This window comes from Phytophthora cinnamomi, assembly GCF_018691715.1.
Source record: "Phytophthora cinnamomi strain GKB4 chromosome Unknown Contig29, whole genome shotgun sequence".
In the NCBI taxonomy this organism is placed as follows: Eukaryota; Oomycota; class Peronosporomycetes; order Peronosporales; family Peronosporaceae; genus Phytophthora; species Phytophthora cinnamomi.
This window is the reverse complement of record NW_027150962.1, coordinates 847,835-873,655: the sequence shown is the minus strand read 5'-3', so window position 1 is coordinate 873,655 and position 25,821 is coordinate 847,835. Positions and strand designations below refer to the sequence as shown.

General features: G+C 53.8%; 9 protein-coding genes across 9 annotated transcripts; 2 read left to right on the top strand and 7 right to left on the bottom strand.

The window, feature by feature from the left end:
* Nucleotides 1-1,622: 1,622 nt before the first annotated feature.
* On the top strand, nt 1,623-7,701 carry IUM83_10090 (uncharacterized protein; the record flags this gene model as incomplete). Its single annotated transcript, XM_067934576.1, has 7 exons — nt 1,623-2,012; nt 2,076-2,266; nt 2,328-2,440; nt 3,059-3,170; nt 3,247-3,276; nt 6,986-7,360; nt 7,437-7,701. The coding sequence occupies 7 exons, from the start codon at nt 1,623-1,625 to the stop codon at nt 7,699-7,701; spliced, it is 1,476 nt and encodes a 491-aa protein (XP_067793228.1).
* Nucleotides 7,702-8,251: 550 nt separating this feature from the next.
* Nucleotides 8,252-8,617, bottom strand: IUM83_10089 (uncharacterized protein; the record flags this gene model as incomplete). The annotated part of the gene is made up of 1 exon (XM_067934575.1): nt 8,252-8,617. The coding sequence occupies one exon, from the start codon at nt 8,615-8,617 to the stop codon at nt 8,252-8,254; it is 366 nt and encodes a 121-aa protein (XP_067793348.1).
* Nucleotides 8,618-10,050: 1,433 nt separating this feature from the next.
* IUM83_10088 (Major Facilitator Superfamily (MFS)) lies at nt 10,051-11,700 on the bottom strand (the record flags this gene model as incomplete). Its single annotated transcript, XM_067934574.1, has 1 exon — nt 10,051-11,700. The coding sequence occupies one exon, from the start codon at nt 11,698-11,700 to the stop codon at nt 10,051-10,053; it is 1,650 nt and encodes a 549-aa protein (XP_067793367.1).
* A 731-nt stretch (nt 11,701-12,431) lies between these two features.
* Nucleotides 12,432-13,006, bottom strand: IUM83_10087 (Crinkler (CRN) family protein; the record flags this gene model as incomplete). The annotated part of the gene is made up of 2 exons (XM_067934573.1): nt 12,432-12,553; nt 12,610-13,006. 2 exons carry the CDS (start codon nt 13,004-13,006, stop codon nt 12,432-12,434), a joined length of 519 nt encoding a protein of 172 aa, XP_067793352.1.
* Nucleotides 13,007-14,171: 1,165 nt separating this feature from the next.
* Nucleotides 14,172-15,860, bottom strand: IUM83_10086 (Major Facilitator Superfamily (MFS); the record flags this gene model as incomplete). Its single annotated transcript, XM_067934572.1, has 1 exon — nt 14,172-15,860. One exon carries the CDS (start codon nt 15,858-15,860, stop codon nt 14,172-14,174), a length of 1,689 nt encoding a protein of 562 aa, XP_067793462.1.
* A 1,769-nt stretch (nt 15,861-17,629) lies between these two features.
* On the bottom strand, nt 17,630-19,318 carry IUM83_10085 (Major Facilitator Superfamily (MFS); the record flags this gene model as incomplete). Its single annotated transcript, XM_067934571.1, has 1 exon — nt 17,630-19,318. One exon carries the CDS (start codon nt 19,316-19,318, stop codon nt 17,630-17,632), a length of 1,689 nt encoding a protein of 562 aa, XP_067793353.1.
* Nucleotides 19,319-20,896: 1,578 nt separating this feature from the next.
* Nucleotides 20,897-21,922, top strand: IUM83_10084 (leucine-rich repeat-containing protein 61; the record flags this gene model as incomplete). Its single annotated transcript, XM_067934570.1, has 6 exons — nt 20,897-21,049; nt 21,111-21,189; nt 21,270-21,313; nt 21,367-21,411; nt 21,478-21,766; nt 21,840-21,922. 6 exons carry the CDS (start codon nt 20,897-20,899, stop codon nt 21,920-21,922), a joined length of 693 nt encoding a protein of 230 aa, XP_067793354.1.
* Nucleotides 21,923-22,059: 137 nt separating this feature from the next.
* IUM83_10083 (uncharacterized protein) lies at nt 22,060-23,134 on the bottom strand (the record flags this gene model as incomplete). The annotated part of the gene is made up of 2 exons (XM_067934569.1): nt 22,060-22,326; nt 22,412-23,134. The coding sequence occupies 2 exons, from the start codon at nt 23,132-23,134 to the stop codon at nt 22,060-22,062; spliced, it is 990 nt and encodes a 329-aa protein (XP_067793246.1).
* Nucleotides 23,135-23,794: 660 nt separating this feature from the next.
* Nucleotides 23,795-25,156, bottom strand: IUM83_10082 (Myosin-like protein; the record flags this gene model as incomplete). The annotated part of the gene is made up of 1 exon (XM_067934568.1): nt 23,795-25,156. The coding sequence occupies one exon, from the start codon at nt 25,154-25,156 to the stop codon at nt 23,795-23,797; it is 1,362 nt and encodes a 453-aa protein (XP_067793349.1).
* Nucleotides 25,157-25,821: the final 665 nt, after the last annotated feature.

Here is a 25,821-nt window from a genome sequence, read left to right as displayed (position 1 = left end):
AGTGAGTTGTCTAACACTTGCTGCTTTGAGCGTTCTATCACGAAATTGGTGCCGAACATCGACATGAAAGACCTGCTGCGCCAGTGTCTCCAGCGCAATCCGACATCACGCCTTTCAGTTGACTCGATCTCGAAGCACAAGATTTTCCAGGGGAAGGAGCGCGAGGTTTCACGAACCACCACAGTGAAGAGTGCGGTTGTGTCTCGAATGCTCTCGGCCATTATTGAAGAAAAAGACACACCAGCGTCATCTGAACCTGAACGCGAAGCAAGCGGGAAGGACCAGGTCCCGGAAAAGATTCTCGACAGGGAGCTTGAGGATGTCGCCAATTGCGACGACACTGAGCCCGAGCCTTTGCCACCCAGCTTGTGGTTGTTCCTGCCCCCGGTGGAGCTGGAGATTGATCTGACCCAGCGTGCCAGCTTTTACTCGGTGGATCAGTGGGTTTCAAAGCTTAAACGTCTGCAGCAGCAGCGCGGCGAGGAGCTACAGTTCCCGCTTGTGTTCATGTGCGAGTCCTGTGAGGCCAATGCCGCTGTACCGTGCAGCATTGCTACCACAGCCAAGTCGGGGGCGACTGTAACAACGTCGTTGCTGTCTCTGGTCATGCCGCTCGTTCGAGAAACGATGTTGTTCCTCGAAGCCCGCGCCATCTTGTCTAATGGATTAAGCGTTGCCGAAACCAGCGGATTATCGGGCCCCCGAGAATGGGAAGAACTACGCACATTTTATCAAGCACTTGAACGCATGGAGTTGGCCACATTAAATCCGGTCAATGAGGTGGAGCTTGCACCGATGGAGCAGCAGCTAAAGACACAAGATCCAACAAACGCTCAGCAGGTGCTCGACGTACTCTCAGCGCTCATTTTCAGCGAGGATAAGCGCGAGTACGTGCGGAATCTGCTGGACGCCTTGGTTAGCGATGAAAGTCTGTCATCATCTCGAGCCGAACGCAGCAGTTGGGCAACATTGCGGCGCTGTGATACAGTTCCGGTTAGCTCTTCTGCGTTGGGTCGTACACGTTGGCTATGCAGTCACCACGCGCCGCAGCAAAGTTGAATGGTGGTTATGTCAAGAAGTTAAATTCAAACACTACACTTTGTTTCACAACAACACAAACACCACAAGTACTGTACGAATTGCTTGGTCATTCAGTTGAGTTCAACTGTGGTAATGATTGAGTAACCTTGAAATATATCGGAGGAGTCTCCTTCTGACGGTAGTTTCATTTTTATTTTCATTGCCCGAAACGAACCGCTGCCTCTCCACCCTCCTTTCATCCCCTAGTTTTGCTGTGCCCACACTCACGGTGGCAAGATATGGCTCAGGCGCATGAAGAAGCTGCCCCTTCAAGTCCATTGTCAGCACCTGCGGCGCCTTCCATGTTGGAATCTCTATCCTCGCTCGTAGCTCAAACGGACGACATTGAGGTCGTGAAGGACGAAGAAAACCTAACACTCCCGCCAAAAGAACATGTAGCGACGCCAAGAGCTTCACTACCGAGACCACGGCTATCCGCGACCAAGGGATCCGAGTCGTCAGAGCCGAGGCCGTCTATCGTCAATATTGTTGCGACTGAGGTGGCCACTTTTTATGACGTGTTTGGTTTTCTTGGGACGCCAATGATCATTGTGTTCCTTCTCTCGGCTGCGTGGACTTTCATGCTGGCTGCAATCCAAGTGGATGCAAACTTCATCGCAAACGCTATCATGAACACCACCCATTTCGACAATGGCCAGTTTTGGTTGCTTCCGAAGCCTGAGGCTGAGATAGTCATCTCTTCCACGGTTCTACTTTTGCTCTTTGGAGTTGGCTACTTGGCTCTGGCTATCACCATGGTGTTTTTCTATCGTTCTGGCCGCCCAAGCGAAGAGGACGTACACAATAATGCTTCTAACCAAACCACAGGACAGGAACTGACTCAAGCTCACTCAACGCCGCCACGAAATACACTTCACCGGTTGCTTTTGTGGGTACACCACTTGCCCGTTGACGTTCGCCAACATTATTTCGTAAGTTGGCCCTATGTCTAAGCCTCGAAATGTCAAGCTAACCATGCTACTTCTTCACTACAGACAGCGGCGTTGGATCTACCAAAGCTCATTTTCCAGTCCCTTACCCTCTACACGTACCTCCAAGATGGATTCCCAACACCAATCATCTACTGCTACGCCGTCCTGCTGCTGTTGAATTGGCTCGTGGCTTGCTACCGAAGCCAGCATTATGTGAATGATCCTAACTTGATCATCGCTCGACTTTACTACACGTAAGCGACGCTTCTCTTTCCTGTGTGCTTCTATTGCTAACATATTTGATTGCCTTGCCAGATTCGACCTTTTTTTCGCTGTGTTCGCGCCGCTCGTGGTACTTGTGTACTTTATCACCTCGTTCCAGTTCGATCGTGCCGAGTTCATGACAAGAATGGAAACGCTCACCCCGAGTACGTTCGACAACGTGGCTCGGATATTCGGTAACCCAGCACAAATTTCAAGCTTCTGTAGCGCCTTTCACTATTTACAGTTCTCGTCAGGCGACACACTCTTCTACAAGTCTGCGTTGAACCTGCTTTCCCTTTACAAGTGGCGAAAAATTATTCTGACTTTGATCCGCAATTACCATGAACGTGAACTCGAAAGGAAGCGCAAAGCATTGGTTGGGCCAGTATCTACTGATTCATCTCGCAAGTCAAGTCTCAAAGCCATAGTCTCGAAGGCGCTTTCTGTCTCAAGACTGAAGCCGAAGGCTGGGAAGCACTTCGTACCTAAGCTCCTACTTTCTCTTGTATTTTTTGTGTGGGGCATGTACAACTTCGTGTTCACAATCGGATGTGTGCGCTCAACGCAAGACCTGTGCAGGAAGTATACGAAGTGTGCTGTACCAAGCTACCAGTGGAACTTTGGCCACAAGCACTGTACGTGTCTTGTATTTGCCGACCGCTTGACCTCCCCGAAAACGTATGCTGAGTGGATCGGCCCCGAAGATACCACATCTAATCTAGCAGATCTTGCGGTTGCTGGAGAGTTGCGAATAGTTCAAATTATCAATCGTGCTGTGCCAGCATTGCCTGTAGAGCTAAAAGGGTGTCATTCCCTCCAGCAGCTCATTCTAGTCTACACCAAAACCGAGTATTTGCCGGATTGGATGTCCGAGTTTACCAACCTCGAGTACATGTAAGTATCCCGTTCTTATGGCGTCCATGAGATGATGAGGTAACGCTCTAACAATTGTTCATTTCGCACGTGACAGTCACGTTGAAGGCGATTTCACAAGCAGGAGGTTGGTAACGATAGCAGAAGGGATCTTCGACGATATGCCGCACCTCACATTCCTGCACTTGGGAACAATTCCGAACGTGGAAAAGCTGCCGTCACTATCCTCGTTGAAAAACTTACGATATCTAGCACTGGCTGTTTTGGATTCACTTCCGGAGCTACCAAGCTTTGAGGGGCTCTCGGCAGTGAGCGATTTAAGCATCATTCACGCTCCTCGAGCGGCAGTCCTGCCTTCGTTGAAGCCCTTAACGAGTATGACCTCATTCGTCATTCGCGCTAGAAGCGCTGTTTGTTGCAATGGATATCTATCTGGAACATGCAACATGACCGAGTCACAGTGCTTACCGATCGCCGGTGAGAAGTACCCTCTCACGTGTACGGACGCACGCATTTCAGATGAAGACGAAGTAACTATCAAATCTCTCGCTAGCCCCACAATTTGTCCTGCTTCACCCCCTCTCGATCGAGAAAAGAGCGCCCCGTCAAAATTGTCGACGGATGAGCTCTGCAATGGGGTAAAATATAAGGAGTGCACCCTCAACGACGAACAAGGCATATGCTACAACACGAGGATGATGGTTATCCAGTGCGAGACGACTGCTGCGTATATCGCAATGAGAAAACTGCAGATCAAACGTGGTGTCGGACAGGCATGTAACCCAGACGTGGAATCGTGGCTTGGCTGCGCAAGTAGTTAATCGTAGTGTTCCATATCGGCTAGCTGGTCAAGACAACTCAAAAACAATATTAACCACAAAGACAATATAAACATTCAAAATGGGGTGAATGGCCTTTAAAGGGCACATTGCGGTTATCCGTTTGGTTAACGACCACGCAGAAGTTTCGAGAATGAGCACGAGTTTGCTGCGACGGAAGTAGTAGATCAAAACAAACCCTAGCACGACACAAGCATACTGTTGTAGTTACTTTGGTTATTCTTGCTTCGTCCCCGCTAACCACTCAGTCCGTTAGAGACCCCCCAGACGGAAAGCGAAAATTGCAACCGGCCGTGTACGAACACGCTGGAAGTTGCTTCATCCCACTGCTGGTAAGTTGTGGTAAGCGAAGATGTTTCCGCCTAGCAATGAAGGCGTCAAAAATGACGCCACCTCTCCAAGCCAAGGGAGCTCGTTAGAGGCACTGGATGCGGTACCATTTCTCGTACTCCAAACCGATGATATCGCTACTGCACGGGAAGTCGTGCACAGAGGTGAACAACAACAACCGCCCCCTTCTCCAAGTTCGGCGAACATACGTTCGATACGACCGTCGTCCCTCAAACACCGATTGTCTCGCCCAACGTTGTCACAAGGTCGACCGTCAGTTGTTAACGCCGTTGCAGCCGAAGTGGTCACGTTCTACGAAGTGTTCGGAGTGCTCGGGGTGCCCATGTTGATTCTGTTTGGTGCGTCAGCCGCTTGGACGTTCATGTTGGCTGCACATTCAGTTGCATAAGGATATGATGGCGAACAAGATTATGAAGACTACCGAATTCGACAACGGCGAGTTCTGGCTGCTCCCAAGAGCGAATATTGGAATTATTATCGCCGCTGTAGTATTGCTGACTTTGTTCGTTTGGATACACGGCATTGCCAGTAACGATGGTGTTTCACTGCCGTACCAGCGCTCCAAACGTACACGATTTAACGCAAAGCGACACAGCCACCACCTCATCTAAACCTCGAAAACCTCGATTATTCAGGCAATAATGTCTGAAAAAAGATTAGCAGTGAACTTCGTTCAGCGCGGTGTTCGTTGGTGTCGAGGGTTACCAAAAGCCGTTTGTGAACACTAAGCTGGTGATAAGCCAGTTGCAAAACTATAACGCCGAGTAGTATTAAATAATTGGAGTTGGAAATCGCTTGCGTAGGTACGTATAGAGCGTTATGATCTGGAAAGTAAGCTTTGGGAGGTCTAGCGCTGCAGTCTGTCGAGAAGCCAAGACCGCAAATGTTAGTCTACCTGTAAGTAAATATGGCTAAAGCCCTTAACAAACCCAGGCGCTCACAAAAGTTACAAAGACAGAAAAAGTCAACACTACGTTGTAGACCCAAATTTGGTCATAGGACGCGCGCACGTTCAAGCTCGACAATACCACATTTTAATGTGGTATTTAAAAATTGTCGAGCTAAGTTTTTTGTCACACTGCGTTATTCCTAGAACATCAATACTTTATTTTCGTGTACTCTTGCACGGCGCATTCCACGCGTGGCTACATCGCTATTCCCAATGTTGCCACAGCGGAGCGAGACCGAAGACCCTCCTCAATGCGTTGCGGGCTCTGAAGCCCGTGCAAACGTGGATCTGTTGTCATCTCTAGTGCACCAGACTGATGATGTCACCAGCCAAGCTCAAGACTACGATTCCGGTCTCTCAAAATTTCAAGACTACACAGGCGCCTCAAGCTGCGACCGCTTCACCGAGAGGGTCATGGACCGAGCAGTACCCAGGCCACGCTGTGGTTACTTTTGTAGCCACCGAAGTAGCTACATTCTACGACGTATTCGGCGTACTCGGTGTGCCTATGATCCTTGTTTTCGTCGTATCTGCGGCATGTACGTTCCTGCTAGCCGCCATTCAAATTCATGGTGATGCGTTGGCAAATTCCATCATGAATACGACCCAGTTTGACAACGGGGAGTTTTGGTTGCTTCCCCAACAAGATACCTCGCTGGTAATCTCCTCCATCGTTCTGTGTCGATATTTGGGATTGGCTACTCGGCGTTAGCAGTAACAATGATCTTGTTCAAGCGAGTCGATCAGCATGATGAGGCACATCAAGCACAAACGACGCACCAACGAGTTGCACCAACGATAATGTGGATGCATCAACAGCAGGAAAAGATACCGGGAAAACAGCACGTATTCAACGCCTGAGTGCCTGGATCCATGAGTTACCGCACGATATCCGCGAACATTATTTTGTAAGTTTCCTTGTTGAATCTTCAGTTGTCGACTGCCCCACTAATTTTTGCCTACTTGTTACGACAGACTACAGCTTTGGACCTTCCGAAGCTTATTTTCAAACGATCACACTTGACACGTATCTGCGAAACGGATTTCCGACGACGATCATCTATTACTACTCTGTCTTGTTACTTTGCAACTGGCTGGTAGCATGTTATCGAAGTCAGCGATATGTGTCAGACCCCGACTTGATTATTGCTCGGCTCTACTACACGTACGATCTTTGGCTTGAAATTTGTGGTTATGCGCTGGATACTAAGTTGCGACGTATGCTTTGATGCAGCTTTGACCTCTTCTTTGCGGTGTTTGCACCTCTTGTGGTCCTTATTTACTTCATCTATACCTTCAAGTTCGATCGTGCAGAGTGTCTTACTCGTATGGAAACTATCAGCCCCGGTTCATTTGATATAGTGGCTCGCATATTTGGTGACCCGTCGCAAATTTTGAGTTTTTGTAAAGCGTTCCACTATTTGCAGTTCTCGTCAGGAACTACGCTCTTTTACAAGTCTGCTCTCAATGCTTTGTCATTATACAAGTGGCGGAAGATCATTCTGACATTGATTCATAACCACCTCGAACGCCAAATAGAACGGAAACGCAAGGCTTGATTAAGCCAGTCCAGCGTGAATCACGTACGGGGAGCATCAAGGCTGCCATAACTAAAAGACTTTCAGAGACACTTACGAAACCAAAGTTTGGGAAGCATTTCGTTCCGAAGCTCTTTCTCTCGCTCATATTCTTCGTAGCTGTATCTGCAACTTCATCTACACAGTCGGATCCATGCAGTCCACCACCGATTTGTGCAGCAAGTACGACAAATGCGTCATCCCTAGCTACCATTGGAATTTCAACGAGAAGCACTGCACCTGTCTCGTGTTTGTTGACCGCGAAACTTCACCAAAAGCGTATTCTAAATGGACGGATCCAGAGGACACCACATCTAATCTCGCTGAATTGGCAATTGCCGGCGAGCTGCGCATTGTCCAAATCATCAATCGTGCTGTTCCCGAATTGCCAGAAGAGTTGACGAATTGCCGGGATCTTGAGCAACTTATCCTCATCTACACCAAAACTACGTCGATTCCAGAGTGGGTAGCTGAGTTCTCACACCTCGAATATTTGTACGCTTTTGTCTCGTTTAGTTCCGAATAGGGTTCAAAGCTAACTTACGATTTATCTGTTGCATGGATGTAATAGCCATCTCGAGGGCGACTTCACAAGCAGAAGGCTCGCAACTGTTGCCGACGGTATATTCGACAACATGCCCCATCTTACATTTTTTCACTTGGGTGGAATTCCAAATGTCGAGAAACTTCCGTCCCTCTTTTCACTGACCCGCTTGCGCTACCTGACGCTGGCAGTCGTGGACTCTCTCAAGGAAATCCCAAGCTTCGAAGGACTTTCCGAACTTGGCGACCTTGACCTTGTACATGCGCCGCGTGCCCCCACTTTGCCTCCCTGACACCACGGACTCGCTTGAAATCCCTGGTGATCCGAGCCAGAATGGCTGTCTGCTGCAACGGGTTTATTACTGGCACGTGTAACATGACCGAGTCACAGTGTTTGCCAATTTCAGGCGAAAAGTACCCTCTGACCTGCACGGACGAATGAATCTCAGCCGAGGACAAACTAATCCTAGAATCATACGGAAGCGCTATCTGGCCCCCGTCACCTCCGCTCAACCGAGTAGCGACAGCCCCAAGCAAATACACGACGGACGAGCTCTGCAACGGCACCAAGTACAAGGAGTGCGCTCTGAACGGCAAACAAGGCATCTGCTTCAACACTAGAATGATGGTCATCCAGTGCGAAACCACATCGGGTTACATTGCGATGCGTAAGTTACAGATTCAACGTCGGGTCGGGGACGCTTGCGACCCGCACGTAGAGGCCTGGCAAGGAAGTAGTTGATCAACATATTACACGTTCAAGCACAAACGACAGTTACATTTATTTCATTTCACTTTTTTTCGTGGGTGATTGGCCTGGTCACCAGGCCCTGGTGAAGGGGGTTACTTGGTCATCAAGTCCGGGCAGATTCTCTGAAGCTGCGCGTTAGGAGTGATCGACTCGCCGTCAACTTTGATGTAGCACTGAGGCAAGCCCGGGGCCTTGTAAAACTCTTTGAGGCCGGTCCGGCAGAAAAGGTGAGTGCAGATGTAATCTTGCTCTGTGCCAGTAGGGGCCGTCTTGAACGGGTACACCTCGTAGGAGCTGAGAACCTTGCAGATGCCGAGGTAGTTGGCGAGAGGGGTTGCTGTGGCGATGCTTTTAATCGTGTTTAGCTGCGTTGCGTCGCAGTCCGGGAGGACAGCGGAGCAGCCGACCATCACGAGAGCTGCCAGCAAAAGCCCGAGCGTGGAGCGAGCAAGGGACATGTTGCCCAAGAAATCGTCACTACACTTCTTGATGCCAATTGAGAAGTGGCGAGCCGATTGCCTCGAAACAACTCCATGGAATTCGGGCCAAGGTCGAAACTCGGGCCTCTAACATCCATAGGCTGTCGTGATCAGCCTTTGTGGTCAACCCGAAGTGGAACCCGAATCAACTCTGGCACTTACTCGATTTATAACATGTTAGATCTCGGGGAAGTTATCAAAAATGCCCTTGGTCACGGATAGCTTTCACTGTTATGTGAACTGGCGAAATCCAAAATCAAGAAGCACAGTCACGGAAGGAAAGAGAAACCAACTCCGTGCGTCGTCTGCGCGAACGAAGCGGACTGATTCGATTATTTCGAGAGGGCGACACCTGTACGGCTACACTTGCTTCCGAGTACAATACACCTTTCGCACGGGACGACGAGCAACGAGTATTCGGTAGACTTTTCAGCAGATCGGTTGCCGATTTGAACTGGGTCAGGGACAGGTTATATTCGGTTATATAACCAATATATTCTGACCAGATGAACAGATCAAGAAAATACATTATAATTGGTCCGGAAATATACACACTCAAAAGAAATTTAGGTCAACTAAATTTAGCTTATAGACGAACTATTTCATAGTTTGTAACAACTAAAACTGGTACGTAGCTTGTAGCCGGAGTATTTCGTAGTTTGTAACAACTAAAACTAGTAACATTTACTTTGTTTGGAGGGTTCGCATTATCGTTTGAGATCATAATTTTTGAAGAGGAAATGTTGCGGTGCATTTACCGTACACCTGGCTTGTTGCTGTTGCAGCTCGGGCGACGGAATTGTACCTATACGTCTGTTGCGGCCTCAACTCTAGGTGATTTTCGGCGTCATGCAGAGACAAAGAAACATAGGATGGGCGACATCTGTGCAAAGAGGCCTCACAGGGACCGTTTGCAACCGCAGCGAAGCGGAGATCAGCAGTGGTCAGTGCGTGGGCTGGAGTAGTTGCACTGCGAAGTATTTATTATCTGTTTACCGACGCCTTGCCTGCCATGAGCGAAGAGAAATTGGTGGTGCAAACGAGGAGCTCATTTGTCGAGATGGCTTCCCATTATACGATAATCCTCCCGAAGACCTACCTGAGCTTCACCAGCATACTTCAAATTTTTAGTCCGCACGCACATCCTTTGGGTACTTCGTACACAAATTAGAAATTATAGTCTCATCAATTCTAGTCCTAAGGTTGTCTATGTAGGCTACTAGAAACTTTTTCTCAGATCTGGGATCTAGATTGTGATCAGATTCTTTCGATTAGAGTATTCACAAATCACAAATGGGACCAAACACAATCTGATCCAGACTCGTGAAAAGGTAACCACCAATTGCAACCTAGGACCTAAGTTGTTTTTTACATATAATGTAAACCAACAAACGCACACAATATATTTAACCTTAGATGATATGTAGCACTGGTTCCGCTTTCTTCGGAGGTTCCTCCTTGCCCTTGATACTGATAACACGTCGGCCGCAGATGCTAAAGTGGTAGCCAGACTCAAAGCGATCCATCGGGTTCGTCCGGACGAGCAGCAGCACCGCCAGACCGGCCACGATAATGATGAAGATGTCGTTCACCGTCGAAATGTAAGCATCGCTGATCGACACCCCCGCGGCGATTTTTCTGCTGTACGCGTTATTGAAGGTGATCCCGCCCACGACGCCGCCAATGGACCACGCCGTCAAGATGAGACCGTGCATGGCACCAATGTTAAATGCGCCAAACATGTCCGTCAAGAATGCTGGGATCGTTCCGAAGCCACCGCCGTAGCTCGCCGTCAGTACGAAGATCTCAGCCACGAAGGCCGTGTACTGGTTGTTGCGGATCAGCTTGGGCGTCGTGCCGACGATGACCACCTGTAGCACCAGCGTCGTGTAGAATACGCACTTGCGCGCAAACGCGTGCTCAATATTGAAATTTCGTGCCATGAGGTCGGACGACAACGAGAAGAACAGCCGCCCGAAACAGTTGAACACGCCGTTGATTGACACGATGTTGGCCGCTTCGTCGCCCGATCGACCGAAGATGTCTGTGCACATGTTCGACAGCTTGGACAGCACCACCAGGCCGTAGATTTGATTTGCAAAGAACATCAGGTACATGCACAGGAAGTCCGGCGACTTGATAGCGTCGATCAGCGAGAGTTTGCGCACCTGAGCGTTCGTACTAACGATGAAGTCGATCTCGTTTTCGGACGCCGAAGACTCGAACGGATACTTCGATGTTGCCTGGCCACGGTCCTCGCTGTCCGTGACCAACTCGGACTCGTCAACCATTTCACCGTGAATGTTAAGTCCACCGACGGTGAACTCGAGGTGCGGCGTGCGAAGAACAATGGCGCACAAATACATCGTAGCGGCCATCGCACTACCAACGACCAAGAAGGTCGAGGACACACCCACTGCTTCGATGCACGGTCGGTAGACCTTGGCCCACACAACAGCGCCAGCACCGTACCCCGCGACAGCAAAGCCCGCGGCTGTGCCTCGATAGTCGGGGAACCATTTCTGTAGAGCCGACACCGGAGCGATGTAGCACAGACCCATGCCAAACCCACAGAACAAGCCATAACCGACGTAGACAGCTGCAATCGTTTTGTGCGCCACGCCAATAGCGACGATCACGTGACCCAGAAGAAACGAAGTCGTTCCTAGCACCACGCCGTACCGTGGACCGTTGCGTTCAATCCAGGGGCCCATGATCGCCGTTGTCGTACCGAAGACGCCCACCGCGGTGTAGAACGCGTTGACGGCATAGCCCGCTTTTGGGTTGTTGTACACGTGGTTGTCGATGGGTTTGTTGAACACCGACCAGGAGTAGAGCGAGCCGATGCAGAACTGAACCAGAAAACTTGCAAAGAAGAGGTACCACCGAGAGAACCGCAAACACTGTGCCGAGTAGTAGCGGTCTTTGCCCAGGTAGAAGGTGAACAGCCACTCCTCGGCATCGTACTGTTCTGGAGAACAGGATTTCCTCGACACCGTCCAGTGGCTCGCGATTTTCGCCTGCACCGACTGGATGCAAGTGTTGTTGTCCTTGTGCGCCATCGCCGAAAACCACACGGTAGAGTTGGGAGACCAACAATCGACGAGCGGAGTTGTGTTGAGCAAGCCGATGAGGGAATGAGAGCAGCCCGCCACTTGGACACGCCAAACGGTTCTAAATAACTGACCTTTGTGGATAGAAGAGATGCTGTACCAGAAGGATGATGGTAAGGTATTCTTACAGCTGGGAGTGAGCAGGAATGCAGAGAGCGTCAAATGCGTTCTTATCTGGGATTACAGTTTTCCCGAAAAAGGTGGGAGAATGCTGTAGATAGATGGTGCTGGCAGCGATATATAACCGAGCTCAGCGGCAATAGCGCTAAAATCAGACTGGGGTGGTTCAACTCAGAGCAATTGCAACGGATCAGGCTCCAGTACGCTAGTTATTATTGTTGCAGCGGCGGTACCAAGTCTTTCCACAGTTCAACCATGTGTGCGCCTTTACGATTACTACATGTGTACATTTCCTCTTCTTTCTGGTTCTCTTTGTGCTCTGTTGTTGAGGTTGTCGCTGAGCTTCAGTAGCAAGAAGCAGCAAGTGTGCTCGGTCAATTCTTGATGTTGCGCTCCAGCACCAAAAGTCAGGTCAGTCTTTTCTTGTCTCAGGGCTGGTCACACTGTCTTGTTCTTCGCTTCCCCGATCAAGTCGTCAAGCTTCAATTTCCAATATTGCGAATATGACAGAATCACCCCCACCGCAAAGTGACACACGATAAGCGAACGGCCAGGAGCTGTTAGGCATCATCCTTTTTCGTCGGTGGGATTCTCTCCAACGGCCAAAACAATGATTGTAATGACCGCCAAAATGACAGGTGCGAAACATTGAGCGTTGACGAACCACCGTCTGTATCCTGCTCTGTAAAAGAAAATTAGCAACAGCACCTCCAAATAATTAGGGGCGAGAATACGTACGCTTGTATTTCAGCGCTCTGGAAGCAGTTTCACCAATGTCAACGCGAACATGACCCGGTACCACCACCAGCACGTGAACTTGGCCCTCACCTGGTCGAAAATTCGCTCCAAAGTGCTTGGGGTACTTGATCCACAGTGCGGGATCCATCTGTAGGTAGCCTTGCGGGTGTCCACGTTCATCAAGTGCCACAGATGCCGCGCCAGCTCCATCCAGCCACACGCCGCCCTTCGTCTTCGCCAGGAAGAGCCGCAGCTTATCTGCGTCGATGTCCTTGAAGTCGTTCGGCTTCTTCTTCTTGATCGCGTACTTCAAGTCACCCACGCAGTCGCTCTCGTCTACTCGCACCGAGAACGCGTTACCCGCCACGCCAACGATCGCACAGAAGAGCTTGACCATCTTTCCTCGAGGCGGTGGATTCTGGAATGAGGGAAGAGAATTTGGGTCGTATTATCAATGAAAAGTCTGAGAAGTTCCCTAAATTTGAAGTGAGATTTCAGCAGTGCTGATAGAAATATGCGTACTACGTTTGATTGATGCTGTTGTGCGCATTTGCTAGGCAGCATTGTGAGTTCAACGAGCTATCCTATAGCATACTGGCAGCCAACTAACAGGAGCGATTCTAAGGGAAAAGGCTTTTATCTGATCAAACGCATGAATCCCGATATTGACGTTGGTCTACGGAACTATTCCAGACGTAATACTTGGTGCTTAACTGCGTCAGTGTGTTTTCGATGTCGTCGCTTCCTATGATACCTCACTATCCTCGTCATCCGAATTAAGAAAAGCATGTCGGCAGCCGTCTTATTGCACCTTTCCCCCTGTCTCCATTCCATCTCGTCAGTTTAGAAAGCCGTACAACCGCTCTATCTCAGAGGGCGTAAAGTTCGTCGTGGCAGTACGACCTCATTGTCAATGCTGTCATGGAACGTGACGAGCAGCGGGTGGGGCAAGTCTTCTTCACCATCGCTTGAAGGCAGTGGGTCACGGTGGTGGCGGGCGCGATTGCTAACGTGATCCGCCTCTCGTTCTTGTAGTTGAAGGTAAGCTCAATGTGCGTCTTGGCCGTCGAACGCACGCCTTGAAGACCTCGAGGCGGTTTAGGAACGGCTCGAACTTCGACCGCGTGACCCTGAGCCTTGACGCGTTGACGCGGAGGCTGATGTGGAGGCAGTGCGTGCGGGACGAAGGGCGACTTGAGGACGATGAGGCGGTCGGGGAACTGGTGCGATTCATGATGTCAAGCTTTTTGCAAAATGAACTCTGTTTCAAGTGAAACAGTTTTGTGCGATCTCGCAGTGCATCACTGCTTCCTACCTAACCAGATTTGGAATTTAGTCCGATTTGATCCGTCCAACACGCTCCATTATATGGGTACTGTTGCAGCGGCGGCACCAAGCCTTTCCCCTCGACAGTTCAACCACGTATGTGCTTTTAAAATTACTACATGTATATGAATCGTTGCTCTCAGCCTTCATTAAGTTCAACTACGTCACCCCCACCATGACGAAAGAATTGGGTCGGTACAGTTTTCTGATCCTCTCGCAGCGCGCGATCGAACCGACTACGCCGTTTCCAGCAGCGGTTCCTCCTTCTTCGGTTCCTGCTTCCCCTTGATGTTGACGATGCGCCTGCCGAAGATGCTGAGGTGGTATCCTGGCTCGAAGCGATCGGCAGCGTTCGTGCGCACGAAGAAGAGCACCACGAAGCCAACCAGCACGATGATGAAGATGCGGTGCACGGTGTAGATGTACGCTTCGTGGATCTCCCAACCGTCCGCGATTTGGTTGCCATAGGTGTGGTTGAAGGTGATGCCTCCAACGACGCCGCCAATCGACCACGCTGTCAGTATCAGTCCGTGCATGGCGCCAATGTTGAACGCGCCAAACATATCGGTCAGGAATGCTGGAATGGTGCCGAATCCACCGCCATAGCTCGCAGTCAGGATGAATACTTCGGCCACGAACGCCGAGTAGTTGTTGTTGCGCATGAGGATCGGGATCGTGCCGAGGATAACCGCCTGCGACGCCAGCGCGTAGAAGTACAAGCACTTGCGCGCAAAGGCGTGCTCGACGTTAAATTTACGCACGATGACATCCGACAGCAGCGGGAACACCAACCGCCCGCAGCAGTTGAAGACGCCGTTGACAGACACGATGTCGGAGGCTTGGTCGGCCGACTTGTTGAATATGTCTGTGCACATGCTCGAGAGTTTGGACAGCACGATGAGGCCGTAGAGCTGGTTTCCGAAGAACATGATGTACATACACAAGAAGTCCGGCGTCTTGATGGCGTCGATCAGCGTGAGTTTGCGTACCAACGTGCTTGTGGCCGTCGTAGGCTCCACGATATCCTGAACATCTTGGGCCGTAGGTGTCGTGATGGATTCGTACTCGTGTGCCGACAGCACGCTGATCTTCTCGCCGCGGTGGCTGAGTTCGTCGGCCTCGTCGACTGCTTCGCCGTGGATGTTCAATCCGCTGACGACGAATTCGTGGTGCGGCGAGCGAAGCACAATGGCGCACACGTACATGGCGAAAGCCATGATGCAGCCAATCAAGATGAATGTGGACGAAAGCCCCACGGCGTCGATGCAGGGGAGGTAGACCTTGGCCCACACAACCGACCCAGCTCCGTAGCCGCCCACGGCAAAGCCTGCGGCCGTTCCACGGTAGTCAGGAAACCACTTCTGCAGCGCCGACACAGGTGAAATGTAACAGAGACCCATGCCAAAGCCGCAGAAGATACCGTAGCCTATGTAGATGGCGGCGATGGCCTTGTAGTGTACTCCGATGGCAACGATGATGTTGCCTATGAGGAACGACGACGTGCCGAGTACGACACCGGCGCGCGGGCCGTGACGCTCGATCCACGGACCCATGATCGCTGTTGTTGTACCGAAGACGCCCACCGCGATGTAGAACGAGTTGACGGCGCGGCCGGCCTTGTTGTCGTCGTACACGTGCAGGTCGATAGGCTTGTTGAAGACGGACCATGAGTAGAGCGAGCCAATGCAGAACTGCACCAGGAAGCTGGCGAAGAAAAGGTACCATCTCGTGAAGCGCAGCCATGGTAGCGAGAAGTAGCGGCTGTGTCCGAGGTAGAAGGTGATGAGCCACTCCTCGGCCGCGTCCTGCTCGGCCGTGCGGTGCTTGGGTGGGACCGTCCAGTGGCCGGCGATCGCGTCCTGTGTAGCGCGTATACATGTCTTCTTGGGCGCCGAGTCGATGGTTGAGGGGTCTTCCACGCCCATGGTGAGAGCTTAACAACGAGAGGCTTGTAGGGGTGGTGGAACGGGGTGGCGGGCTGTGGCTTGCGGGGGAGCGAGCCAATTGAGCTATGAGCATAGCTTGGCGGGGCGAAAACTTCGTTGGCGCCCACAGTGAGCAGCCAAGAGCGAACATCGAGCGATCCCGGCGGATGCTGCACAATGGCTTGGGCTTTTTTTTTCGGGCGGTGACTTCAACGTGATCCAACTTCAACGAGATCGAGGCGACATAATTTGCGTTTCTCGAGATGTCGGACTTGGAAAAGCATATCTGGATGAATTCGATAGGAACGGATTTGCGAAATATGTGTTCTGTATGTGGTTGCACCTCTAGGAGATTTGGCCGGTGATTAACACCGGGCGCTGTAATGCGCAGATTAATGCGAGTTGAAGGCACATGCGCCGCCGACACTGACACCGACACCGGTCAAGATCACGTATATGCAGATGCGGGGCGTACGCTGTGTGCGCGGCTTCGTAGTTAGCTGCTTTTGGTTTGTAGTCTCCATCGGCAGAAAGACTGATGCCGCTCACTTCTAGGAGGCTGGGACTCGCAGCTATGTCTTCGCTGTGTGGCTCTGTTTCCCAATTAAAAGGGTTAAACAGCAACAACTACAGTGACTGCGAGGAGATGGGCCGTCAACACCACCGGCGTGCGGGTCTTGCGCGTCGGGCGATGTCGCCGCCGATATCCGAGTCGTGCCACTGCAATGCGACGGTATCCACCTCGTCGAGTCGAGCCCCGTATTTTTTGGCTCGCTAGCACGACGGTCAGCACAGAGCCTCCGCTTAAGAGCGACATGGTGCAGCACCCGCCGAGTTCTCCGGCGGCTGTGGCGATGCACACACAAAACGTCAAGGTTCGCGAAGTCGTCGCAGCGGATGTGATGTAGTCGAAGCTTGGGCTCGTAAAGAGTACGGACTTTAAAAAGTCCGTACTCTCTTGTACTCTAGACCGGCTACTCACTTCATGGCCACTCCTTGTTGAATGCAATTGTTAGTTTGACGGGTCGCCCCGTAAACTTCACCTTGAAGCCGTCCCGTAAGCCGTCGTACCACAACAAATATAAATTACGTGACCGTAATAAATTACGAAACCAGTAATATATGACGCAGTGCGTTATAGCGGACTTCTCCGCCGCGCTATGGCACAAGATCACTTCCACTGCTGTTTAACACGGCACCCTTGGTGACTCAAACCGGTCAACGAAATGCTCATACACGGAAACGCAAGGTACTGAGCGGCCTCCGCATCCGTTTAACATGCGGCTGTCGCCCCGCCCCACCATCGAAGGTGCACCCGAGTCGTTGCAGGCTGCAATTTGTAGCACCACTTCGCCCACGACATCGTCGACGATGCGGTGGCAGGCATAGCCATCGTTGGAAGGCACAGCCACCGTTGGAACGTGGATGCGAGCACACAATTCACGCACGCCTTCATAGTAACCGTAGCAAACGTTCGCCGATCGCCCCTCCTGACCATCGTTGCGGTGGAGTTCCGGTCAGATGGCTGCTGTGTCAACGCTGAGCGAGCGAACGGCCATCGCCGGACAAGAGAGCCTGCAGCCCCACCTCGCATCTTGACAACTTCAACGAAAGCTTCAGAGGGCACATGCTACAACCGATCAATTCATTTACATGTACATGTACTTCCAGTCGGTAGCCTACTTATACTACTACATGTACTAACGAACATGTCTTCTTCTTCTTCATCATCGTCATCTTCTCCTTTGCCGCCGGCGCCTCCTGTCTTCTTACGCCTCGCTCTGCAGCAGGTCCTCCTTGTTCGAGGCCGTGTCCTTGGGCTTGATGCTGATCACGCGCTTGCCGAAGAGACTGTAGTGGTAGCCCTTCTCGAACCGGTCGCGCGGGTTCGTGCGCACCATGAAGATGAAGATGCCCGTGACGCACACCACGATGAGGATCTTGTAGATACCGTCCACGTACGCGTTCACGGGCGAGTCTCCGTCCCTGATGGCCGCGTTGTACTTGGCGTTGAAGCTCAGGCCGCCGGCCACGCCGCCCAGCGACCACGCCGTGAGGATGAAGCCGTGCATGGCGCCGATGTTGAAGGCGCCGAACATGTCCGTCAGGAAGCACGGGATCGTGCCGAAGCCGCCGCCGTACGACAGCGTGAGCAGGAACACCAGCACCACGAACGCCGTGTAGCTCTCGTTGCGGATCAGCGTCGGGAAGATGGCGATGATCGTGATCTGCGAGACCAAGCCGTAGTAGAAGAGGCACTTGCGGCCGAAGGCGTGCTCGACGTTGAATCTGCGCACGATCACATCCGAGATGAGAGGGAAGAGCAGGCGCCCCACGCAGTTGAACGCGCCGTTGATGGACACGATGTCGGCGCCCTCGTTGGCCGTCTTGCCGAACAGCGTCGTGCACATGGTGGACAGCTTGGACAGCACGATGAGCCCGTAGAGCTGGTTGCCGAAGAACATGATGTACAGGAAGATGAAGTCGGGCGACGTGATGGCCTGGATCAGCGTCATCTTCTTCACCTGCGAGTTGGTGTCGTGCGAGTTGGGGTCCACCATAGCCTCCATCTCCTTGGCCGTCGGCGTCATGATGGACTCGTACTCGTGCGCCGACATGACGCTGATCTTCTCGCCGCGCTGGAACGACTCCTCCGCCTCGCGCACCGCTTCCCCGTGCATGTTGAGACCACCCACGTGGAACGTAGCGTGCGGGGTGCGCAGACACACCGCGCAGCAGGTGAGGATGAAGGCGAAGACGCATCCAATGACGATGAACAAGTCCGGCACGCTCGTGGAGTCGATGATAGGCAGGTAGGCTTTGCCCCACACCACCGAACCAGCACCGTAGCCACCCACCGCGAACCCCGCAGCAGCGCCGCGGTAATCCGGGAACCACTTCTGCAGCGCCGACACCGGCGAAATGTAGCAGAGACCGCTGCCGAAGCCGCAGAACAAACCGTAGCCCACGTACAGGCCGGCGATCGACTTGGCGTGCAGCGAGATGCAGCTGACGACGCACCCGATGAGGAACGACGTGGCGCCGAGCATCACGCCGTACCGCGGACCGTTGCGCTCGATCCAAGGACCCATGATGGCCGTCGAGGTGCCGAACACGCCGACGGCGATGTAGAAGGCGTTGACGGCCATGCCCTTGGTCTTGTCGTTGTAGATGAGCAGGTCGATGGGGTTGTTGAGCACCGACCACGAGTAGAGCGAGCCGATGCAGAACTGCACCATGAAGCTCGCGAAGAAGAGGTACCAGCGGTTGAACTTAATCCACGGCAGCGTCATGTACTTGCCGAAGAGGTAGACGGTGAGCAGGTATTCCTCGGCCGCGTCCTGTTCCTCGGAGCGGTGTTTGTCTGGCACCGTCCAGTGCTTGACGAGTACACCCGTGACCTTGTCACCGCAGGTTTTGGCGGGGGGCGTCACTTGCTGCACGGACGCATCGGTCATCGTGGCTGGGAGGTGGAGAAGTGGTGCAGGAGACCGAAGATGCAGGAGCTGGAGCAAGTGCGCGCGACGCCGCCAATTGAGGAATGAGAGAGCGAGTGAGGAAGGTGCTGCTCGCTTCGAGTGAGAGCTGCAGCCTGTGCTGTGCGGTGGTGGTCTCGGTCCTCTGTGGAAAGGACGCAGGTTGAAGCGACATAGCGACCCCGTTTCTGCGGGGCGGCGAGCGACGGAGCTTTGATGCACGAGAGACTCGCCGTTTAACAGGTCGGCCCTTGCGTGTCAGGCGATGGCAGCTCGTTCGGATGGAAATCAGAGCGTCAAGTTGATGGCAACGCCGATAGGTGCCGGGGTGCGGGACGTCGCGCGATTAACCATGGATATCCTGCGTTAATTTGCTGCGACGCGGTGGTGCTGCTGGCGCGCAAGGCAACATGCACGGCTGCTGACTAGCGGCTGCTGACTAGTGTCGACTAGCGCTACGGGAGACTATTTGCGTTGCTATTTGACCCTTTGAGCCGGGAGTCTCCGTACTCTGAAGCTCAGCTCTGAAGCTGCGATGGTATCCGCAGCAGCTAATAACAGCAGCTAATAACGCGCCGCCTGATGTGCCGTCGAGGCCATCTCAACTGAACGCGAAGTGCGTTCGGTCCCGAGGGTGGTGGTTGAAGTTGTAGGCGAGCAGAGTCTGCTGGCGCGTTGTCTTTGCCGCTCGCCATTGGAATTTCTTCATCGAATCAGCCTCTAGTAGAGGCCCTCGACTACGAGCTGACCGTCAGCCTGTCGGCGCTACCTTCATGTGGTGGGCATCGGTTGAGGTGGATACGACTAGAAATGGGGTGGGGCGACCGTAAGACGTCAAGCAGTGCCAAGACTCAGCTAGCCGCAGCAACTTGCTGCCAGCAACACTGTGGCGCCATCATCGACAACAAGCGCGGCCGACGTAGCCGCTGCTCATCCCTGCTTGAAGTTGACCCGTTCGGCGATCTAAGCTCGATCAACGAAAGCACCTTGCGTGTCGGCCGATGTCAGTCTTGAACATGCCATACCGTACGCAGAGTCTGCGGCAGACCGCTGTTAAACCGAGCCGTGGAGCCGACGTGCCTCGCTGCGCCGCTGCCCCAAGCAGAATCAGTCGAGTCGACGGCCGCAACGTCGACCGCTCGACAAGGTCCTCGATTCTACTGTGAAGCCGGCCTCAAGTGGGTATGGTAGGTGAGAGATCTCTCCGTCCTTGAGCCTGCGCGGCGGACTGCGTGCTCGGAGCGGCACTGCTCGCAATCGTGTTGAGGGATACGTTCCCTCGAGCTGAGTCGACCGCAGTTGACGGCTCGCTGCAGCTCCATCCATTACGGGTTTAAAGCATCCGGAGCCCTGTTGAAGTTCGTCTGCAAGCCCAACACTGGTTGTTCACATATCCCGGAGCTGGTCGAGAGAGAGCTTGGGGTGGGCTTCACCCCGTCCGTGGCTTTGTGCTCCATGCCCTGAGCGTTCTGCCTGCGTCGGGCTGTCGCGCTCGAGTATTTTTGTCGTGCCTGATAGCACGGGAACCGACACAGTGAAAAGTCAAGACCCCACAGAGCTATGGAGCTGACCGCTGACGTCATTAAGCGCCGAAGCGGTCACTACGATGTGAGTTTGGTGGCGTTGCTGGACGTCTCGCGGATGCGAATCCGGTATCTGTCCCAGCTGGAGTCATGTTCGAACCTGCTCGAGCTCAACTTGGCCCACAATGAGGTATGCTTGTCTCCCTGGAAATGATGACCATCTTACAGCTACTGACAAATATGAACCTCAGCTGCGCTCGTTGGAAGGGTTCCCCTCGCTACCATTGCTGCGCTGTCTTCACATTTCTAATAACCAGCTCACTTCACTCGGTTCGTGGACAAAGAGGTCGGGTGTTCTTGTAAAACGCTTGATACCGTGCTAAGTTGTGTGTTTGTATCGTAACCTACAGATTGCCTACCACGTTTGCCTCTGTTAGAAGAGCTTACAGTTGCGGTAAGGACCATGTGCGCCATAAGTCGTTAAATATTACTCACTCATTTCAACAGAACAACCAGATTCGAAGTATCGACTTCACTGATTTGTCGACAAAGGTACACGTTGAAGTGTATAATATGTTGACAGAAAACCTTGCTTACTTATTACCTTTTTCCATGAAGCTACCAAGTCTTCGAGTTCTCGACTTCAGTGGCAATCCCGTGGATAGCAGTGCTGCGGCCAAAGCATCGAGAGCGTTTCCCGACCTGTTCATTCTGAACGGCGAAGCACTCACACTCACACATCTTTTGGAAGAAATTTCAGCTGACGACTTTGGAAAGCCCTCTAGTACATCAGATGACGATGGCTGTTCGTCAGTCGATTTCACTGATGATCACGAGTTTGATTCGACGGAGGATGACGACATTGGAGTGAAGCAGTTCATCAGCGAGAGTACCCGGAATCTGCAAGGTCAGTGTGGCTTGGTGCTGGTTGTCAGCCCTGGAATCTCTACTGACACCAGCCTTTGGTCAACTCTGTGCAGAATTACTGCAGCGGTGCAAGGCAACAGTGGATGCTGCCGAAGCAGAAGTTGTATTTCCAGCGCCACCATCCGCAAGCTCATAGACCGTAATTCAGCACGCAAAAAGATGAGGGTTCACTTTCTGACGGCAATATCAACACCATAAAGCAGAAAAATAATGGGAGTCGTAGTTGCATCACTTGTTCTTGGTCGGCATGTAGAAACGTTTTTTTTTTTGCCATCACACGCGCCGCAGCATGTCTTCCTCGCTAGTCGCCGTGGCCTCCCCGGCGGGCCCTGCTGGGTCGAAGATGGATTTGCGGCATGTCGGGCACGTCGAATTCACGAGCAGCCACTCGTCCACGCAGTCTTTGTGGAAGTGGTGCGCGCACGGCAACACGCGCAGAGACTGCGACGGCTCGTAGTCGTTCAGACAGATACAGCAGCACGCGTCCTCGGGCGGGAACATGTTGGCCGCGTACGTCTTGGTCTCTAACCGGTCGATGATCTGGCACAAAATACAAAAAGAGAAGAGCAATGTAAGCACCTCCGCCCAGTGCAAAAGACAATAAACAACAGCAATGAGAGCTCACCTCCTTGGTGGCGCCCTTGCCCCGCATGGGGTCCTGCAACCTGCTGAGCAGGCGGATGACGCAGGGCAGGCAGAAGCAGAGCACGGGCAGCAGCGCCAGCAGCAGCAGGCAGGGCAGGAAGATCTTGGCGTACGAGATGACGATCATCCAGAGCGCCAACTGGTACATGGCGGACCCGTCGTCGCAGCGCGCGCCGTCGCTGATGACCCACATGTTGCCCACGAGGAACCAGAAGAGGCCGGCCAGGTCCAGCCCGTACTTGAGCTGGCTGAGCGGCGCCATGTAGTGCTCGCGCAGGCGGATGGCGCCGTTGCTGCGTGCGCCGTTGAGGTAGTAGAGCGTCCACTCGAGCAGCAGCGTGAGCGCCAGGTGCACCGTGTGCAGCAGCACCCACACCTGGATGCGGTAGCACAGCGTCTCGCTCTGCCAGTGCAGCGCCAGGACGGTCACGGCCGCCGCCACCTGCGGCACGTTCACGAGCGAGATGGCCCACATGATGAGCCGCGAGTTGCGGGCGTCGCGCGCCTCCTGCACGCTGCTGTTGAGCACGTTGAGCCGCACGGCGTGGGCCTCGTCGGGCGCGGCGGGCCCGCTGCCCACGCCGGCGGAGGCCAGCAGCCGCGCGCGCGAGGGCGACGCCAGCGAGCTGCTGCTCGGGCCGGGGGCGCGCAGCGCGACGCTCTCTTCGTTGCTGGGCATGGGCGGCGCGGAGGTCTCGGGCATGCAGCGACTTATCGTAGCTGCTCGTCTGGAACTCCCTTTTATATCTGAGTTTCGAGTTCGAGTTTTTTTTTTTTTTGCAGAGGTTTTGGCCAATGGGCGCAAGGGCGTTTTAGTAGCGGAGCCCTTGAATAGCTGCGGTTGTGGTGACTTGTACACTGGGCGGCGACTAACATTGGCGAGGCATTCTTAGCGCGAGGCGAGATTCGGGAGCACAGGGCGAGCGAATCTGCCGCGGAGGTGAGGACGCTGCCGAAGACTTGGCGCGGATGCGGGCTTCAGCGCTCGGTGTCATGACAGTGCACGGTTGTCGAGACGCAAGGCAACTTCAAGTGGCGAATGTAGCCATGTCTATAACGTCATGCAAATTGGTTGACAAGAAAGTTGCCTTTGTAGACGCAAAGCCGTACACGTATCCAAAGGTAATGCCTCGTCACATGCTGAAGGAACGCCTACCTATCACGGCAAGAATAGCCAAGCACACAGGTTGATCGACAATTCAGTTCATTTAAGCCAGTTTTATATTTTCATCGACGACGTCACGCACAAACAAGAAGTCCAAAACCTACGTCGCGTCCTGCCGCTCGATACGATTTGCGGGCTGACTGTTTCGTCTACAGTGTGCAAGTCTTGACGCGTTTCTGCGTCAACTGTCCTCGCCTCTTACACGAGGAAGAGCAGCAAGGTGTCGACTAGCGAAGCGCCCGAGGAGCTGGCGGTCACGCGCTTGCGCTTCTTGAACAGCAGCTGAGTCGGTCCCTGGATCGCTCCGAGCTCAGCGCGCACTTGCTCGAACGACAAGTGCTGCAGGTCCTTCTGGCCAATGGCCATGAGCAGGTCGTCCGGCGTGGCGTTCTCCAGGCCGGGGGCAGACTTGGAGTCCGTCACGTTGCGAATCGCCACGGTGTAGCCGTTGGTTCGGTTCGTCTTGTCATTGCTCTTGTTGAGACCCTTGTCGTCCTGCGTGCAGTCGCGCAGCTGCAGGCCAACCGCGCCGCCACTGTACATGACGGTGTAGAAACCTCGGTCATCTGCACTCGATCCGGAGTGAGGTCTGCCATCGTTCGAGGCGGTCGATCCGGCGTGAGATCTGCCGCCATTCGACGCGGTGGATCCAGCATGAGCCCTGCCGCCGTTCGACGCCGTGGAACTAGCGTGGCCCCTGCCATCGGGAATCGGTTTGTCGATGCGGAAGCTCTGGCGCATCGAGATCGGGATCTGCTTGCGCGGCGGGGGCACGCCCGCTCTGGAGCGCGAGAAGGGGCGAGTCTGCGGTCGCATGCGGAACGGCGGCCTCAGGATGTCCGTGGCTTCTTCGTCTCTGTCGCTCGAGGACGAGGTCGCATTGGGGCGCGAGATCGGCGCCAGGGGCTTCGCCGGGAAGAGCGGGTTGTCGTCTTCCGAGCCCGACGAGTCCGACGCCGTCTCCTCCACCAGCCTGGCGAAGGTCAGACGGCAGGGCCGCGGGAACTGGCGCAGCGTCTGGATGATGTCCTCGAAGCGCATCTCGTCGAGACGCGTCACCTCACCGTTGTCGCTGTCGGGGGCGATGGCGACCAGCACGTCGCCGAGCACGGGCTTGAGGCTCTGGAACGCTGGCGAGATCTTGTTGGGGTCGATGGCCGTGATGGCGGCGTGCAGCGAGCACGGGTCCATGGCGAGCGACACGCCCAGCGGCGCCTGCGGCGCCCAGCAGAAGACGTAGCTGTGCGCCACGTCGGACTCGTCCACCTTGGGCGGGGTCTCCTTCTCGCGCGACTGGAAGCGCAGCGTGACCGGCAGCTTGGCGCGCCGCAGCACCGTCACCAGCTGGTCGAAGGCCGTGACGGGCTGCAAGCCGTCGGGCTGGTCAGGCTGCTGCAGGTCGAAGGCCACGAGCACGTCGCCCACGGCCAGCGGGGACGCCAGCACGGCGGGGCAGGCGTTGGGCGGCACCTGGCACACCACCGGCTGGTCGTTCAGGTTGGGCGTGAAGCGCAGGCCCAGCGCGTCCTGGCGCCACACCACGTCGAAGTGGTCGGCCATCGGGGGAGGCGGGGCGGGGCGGGCGCGGGCGGAGCGGGAGGGGTCCTCTTGCGAAGTGATCACACCGAGGCACCAAAACGCGATACTGTTTGTAACGGGCGGATGCAATGCCCATCAAAAACAATTGGGCCGCTATGTCCGCGCGGAACTGCCGGAACGCATACATGTGTGGTGCACACGCGGCTTATCCCGCTCGGTTCAGTAAGACGAAGCCAAGCGGCAGACAGGCGGCACTTTCAGCCTGTCTTACGGCATGCGCTTTGCCTGGAAAATCCACTCGCAGTCGCGAATGAGGAGGCTTCGGAGCGAGGTGGTGGACCAACGCGCGCAGTGAAAGTTGAAACTTTCAATTCGAGGCCATCCACCGCAGGAAGTGGTCGAGGCTGTCCCGGGCGTTAGTGGCTTGGGCGAGCTCGCCTTGGTCGATAGGCGATGGCATGTACAGCAGTTCTTTGGTGGTGCGGACTGCCCTCCGTACCGTATACACGGAAATAAGCAAGCAACGACCAGCAGCGTAGCCGCTGCGATCAGCAACTCTGGCGACGATGTACAGCAGGCAACGCCAGCCACGTTCGCCCAGGCCATCTGTCTGGAGTTGCGTGTAGACGCAAAAAGACAAGCCCCACACAGTGTACGAGGCGGCGACTCGATCACTCACTCACTGT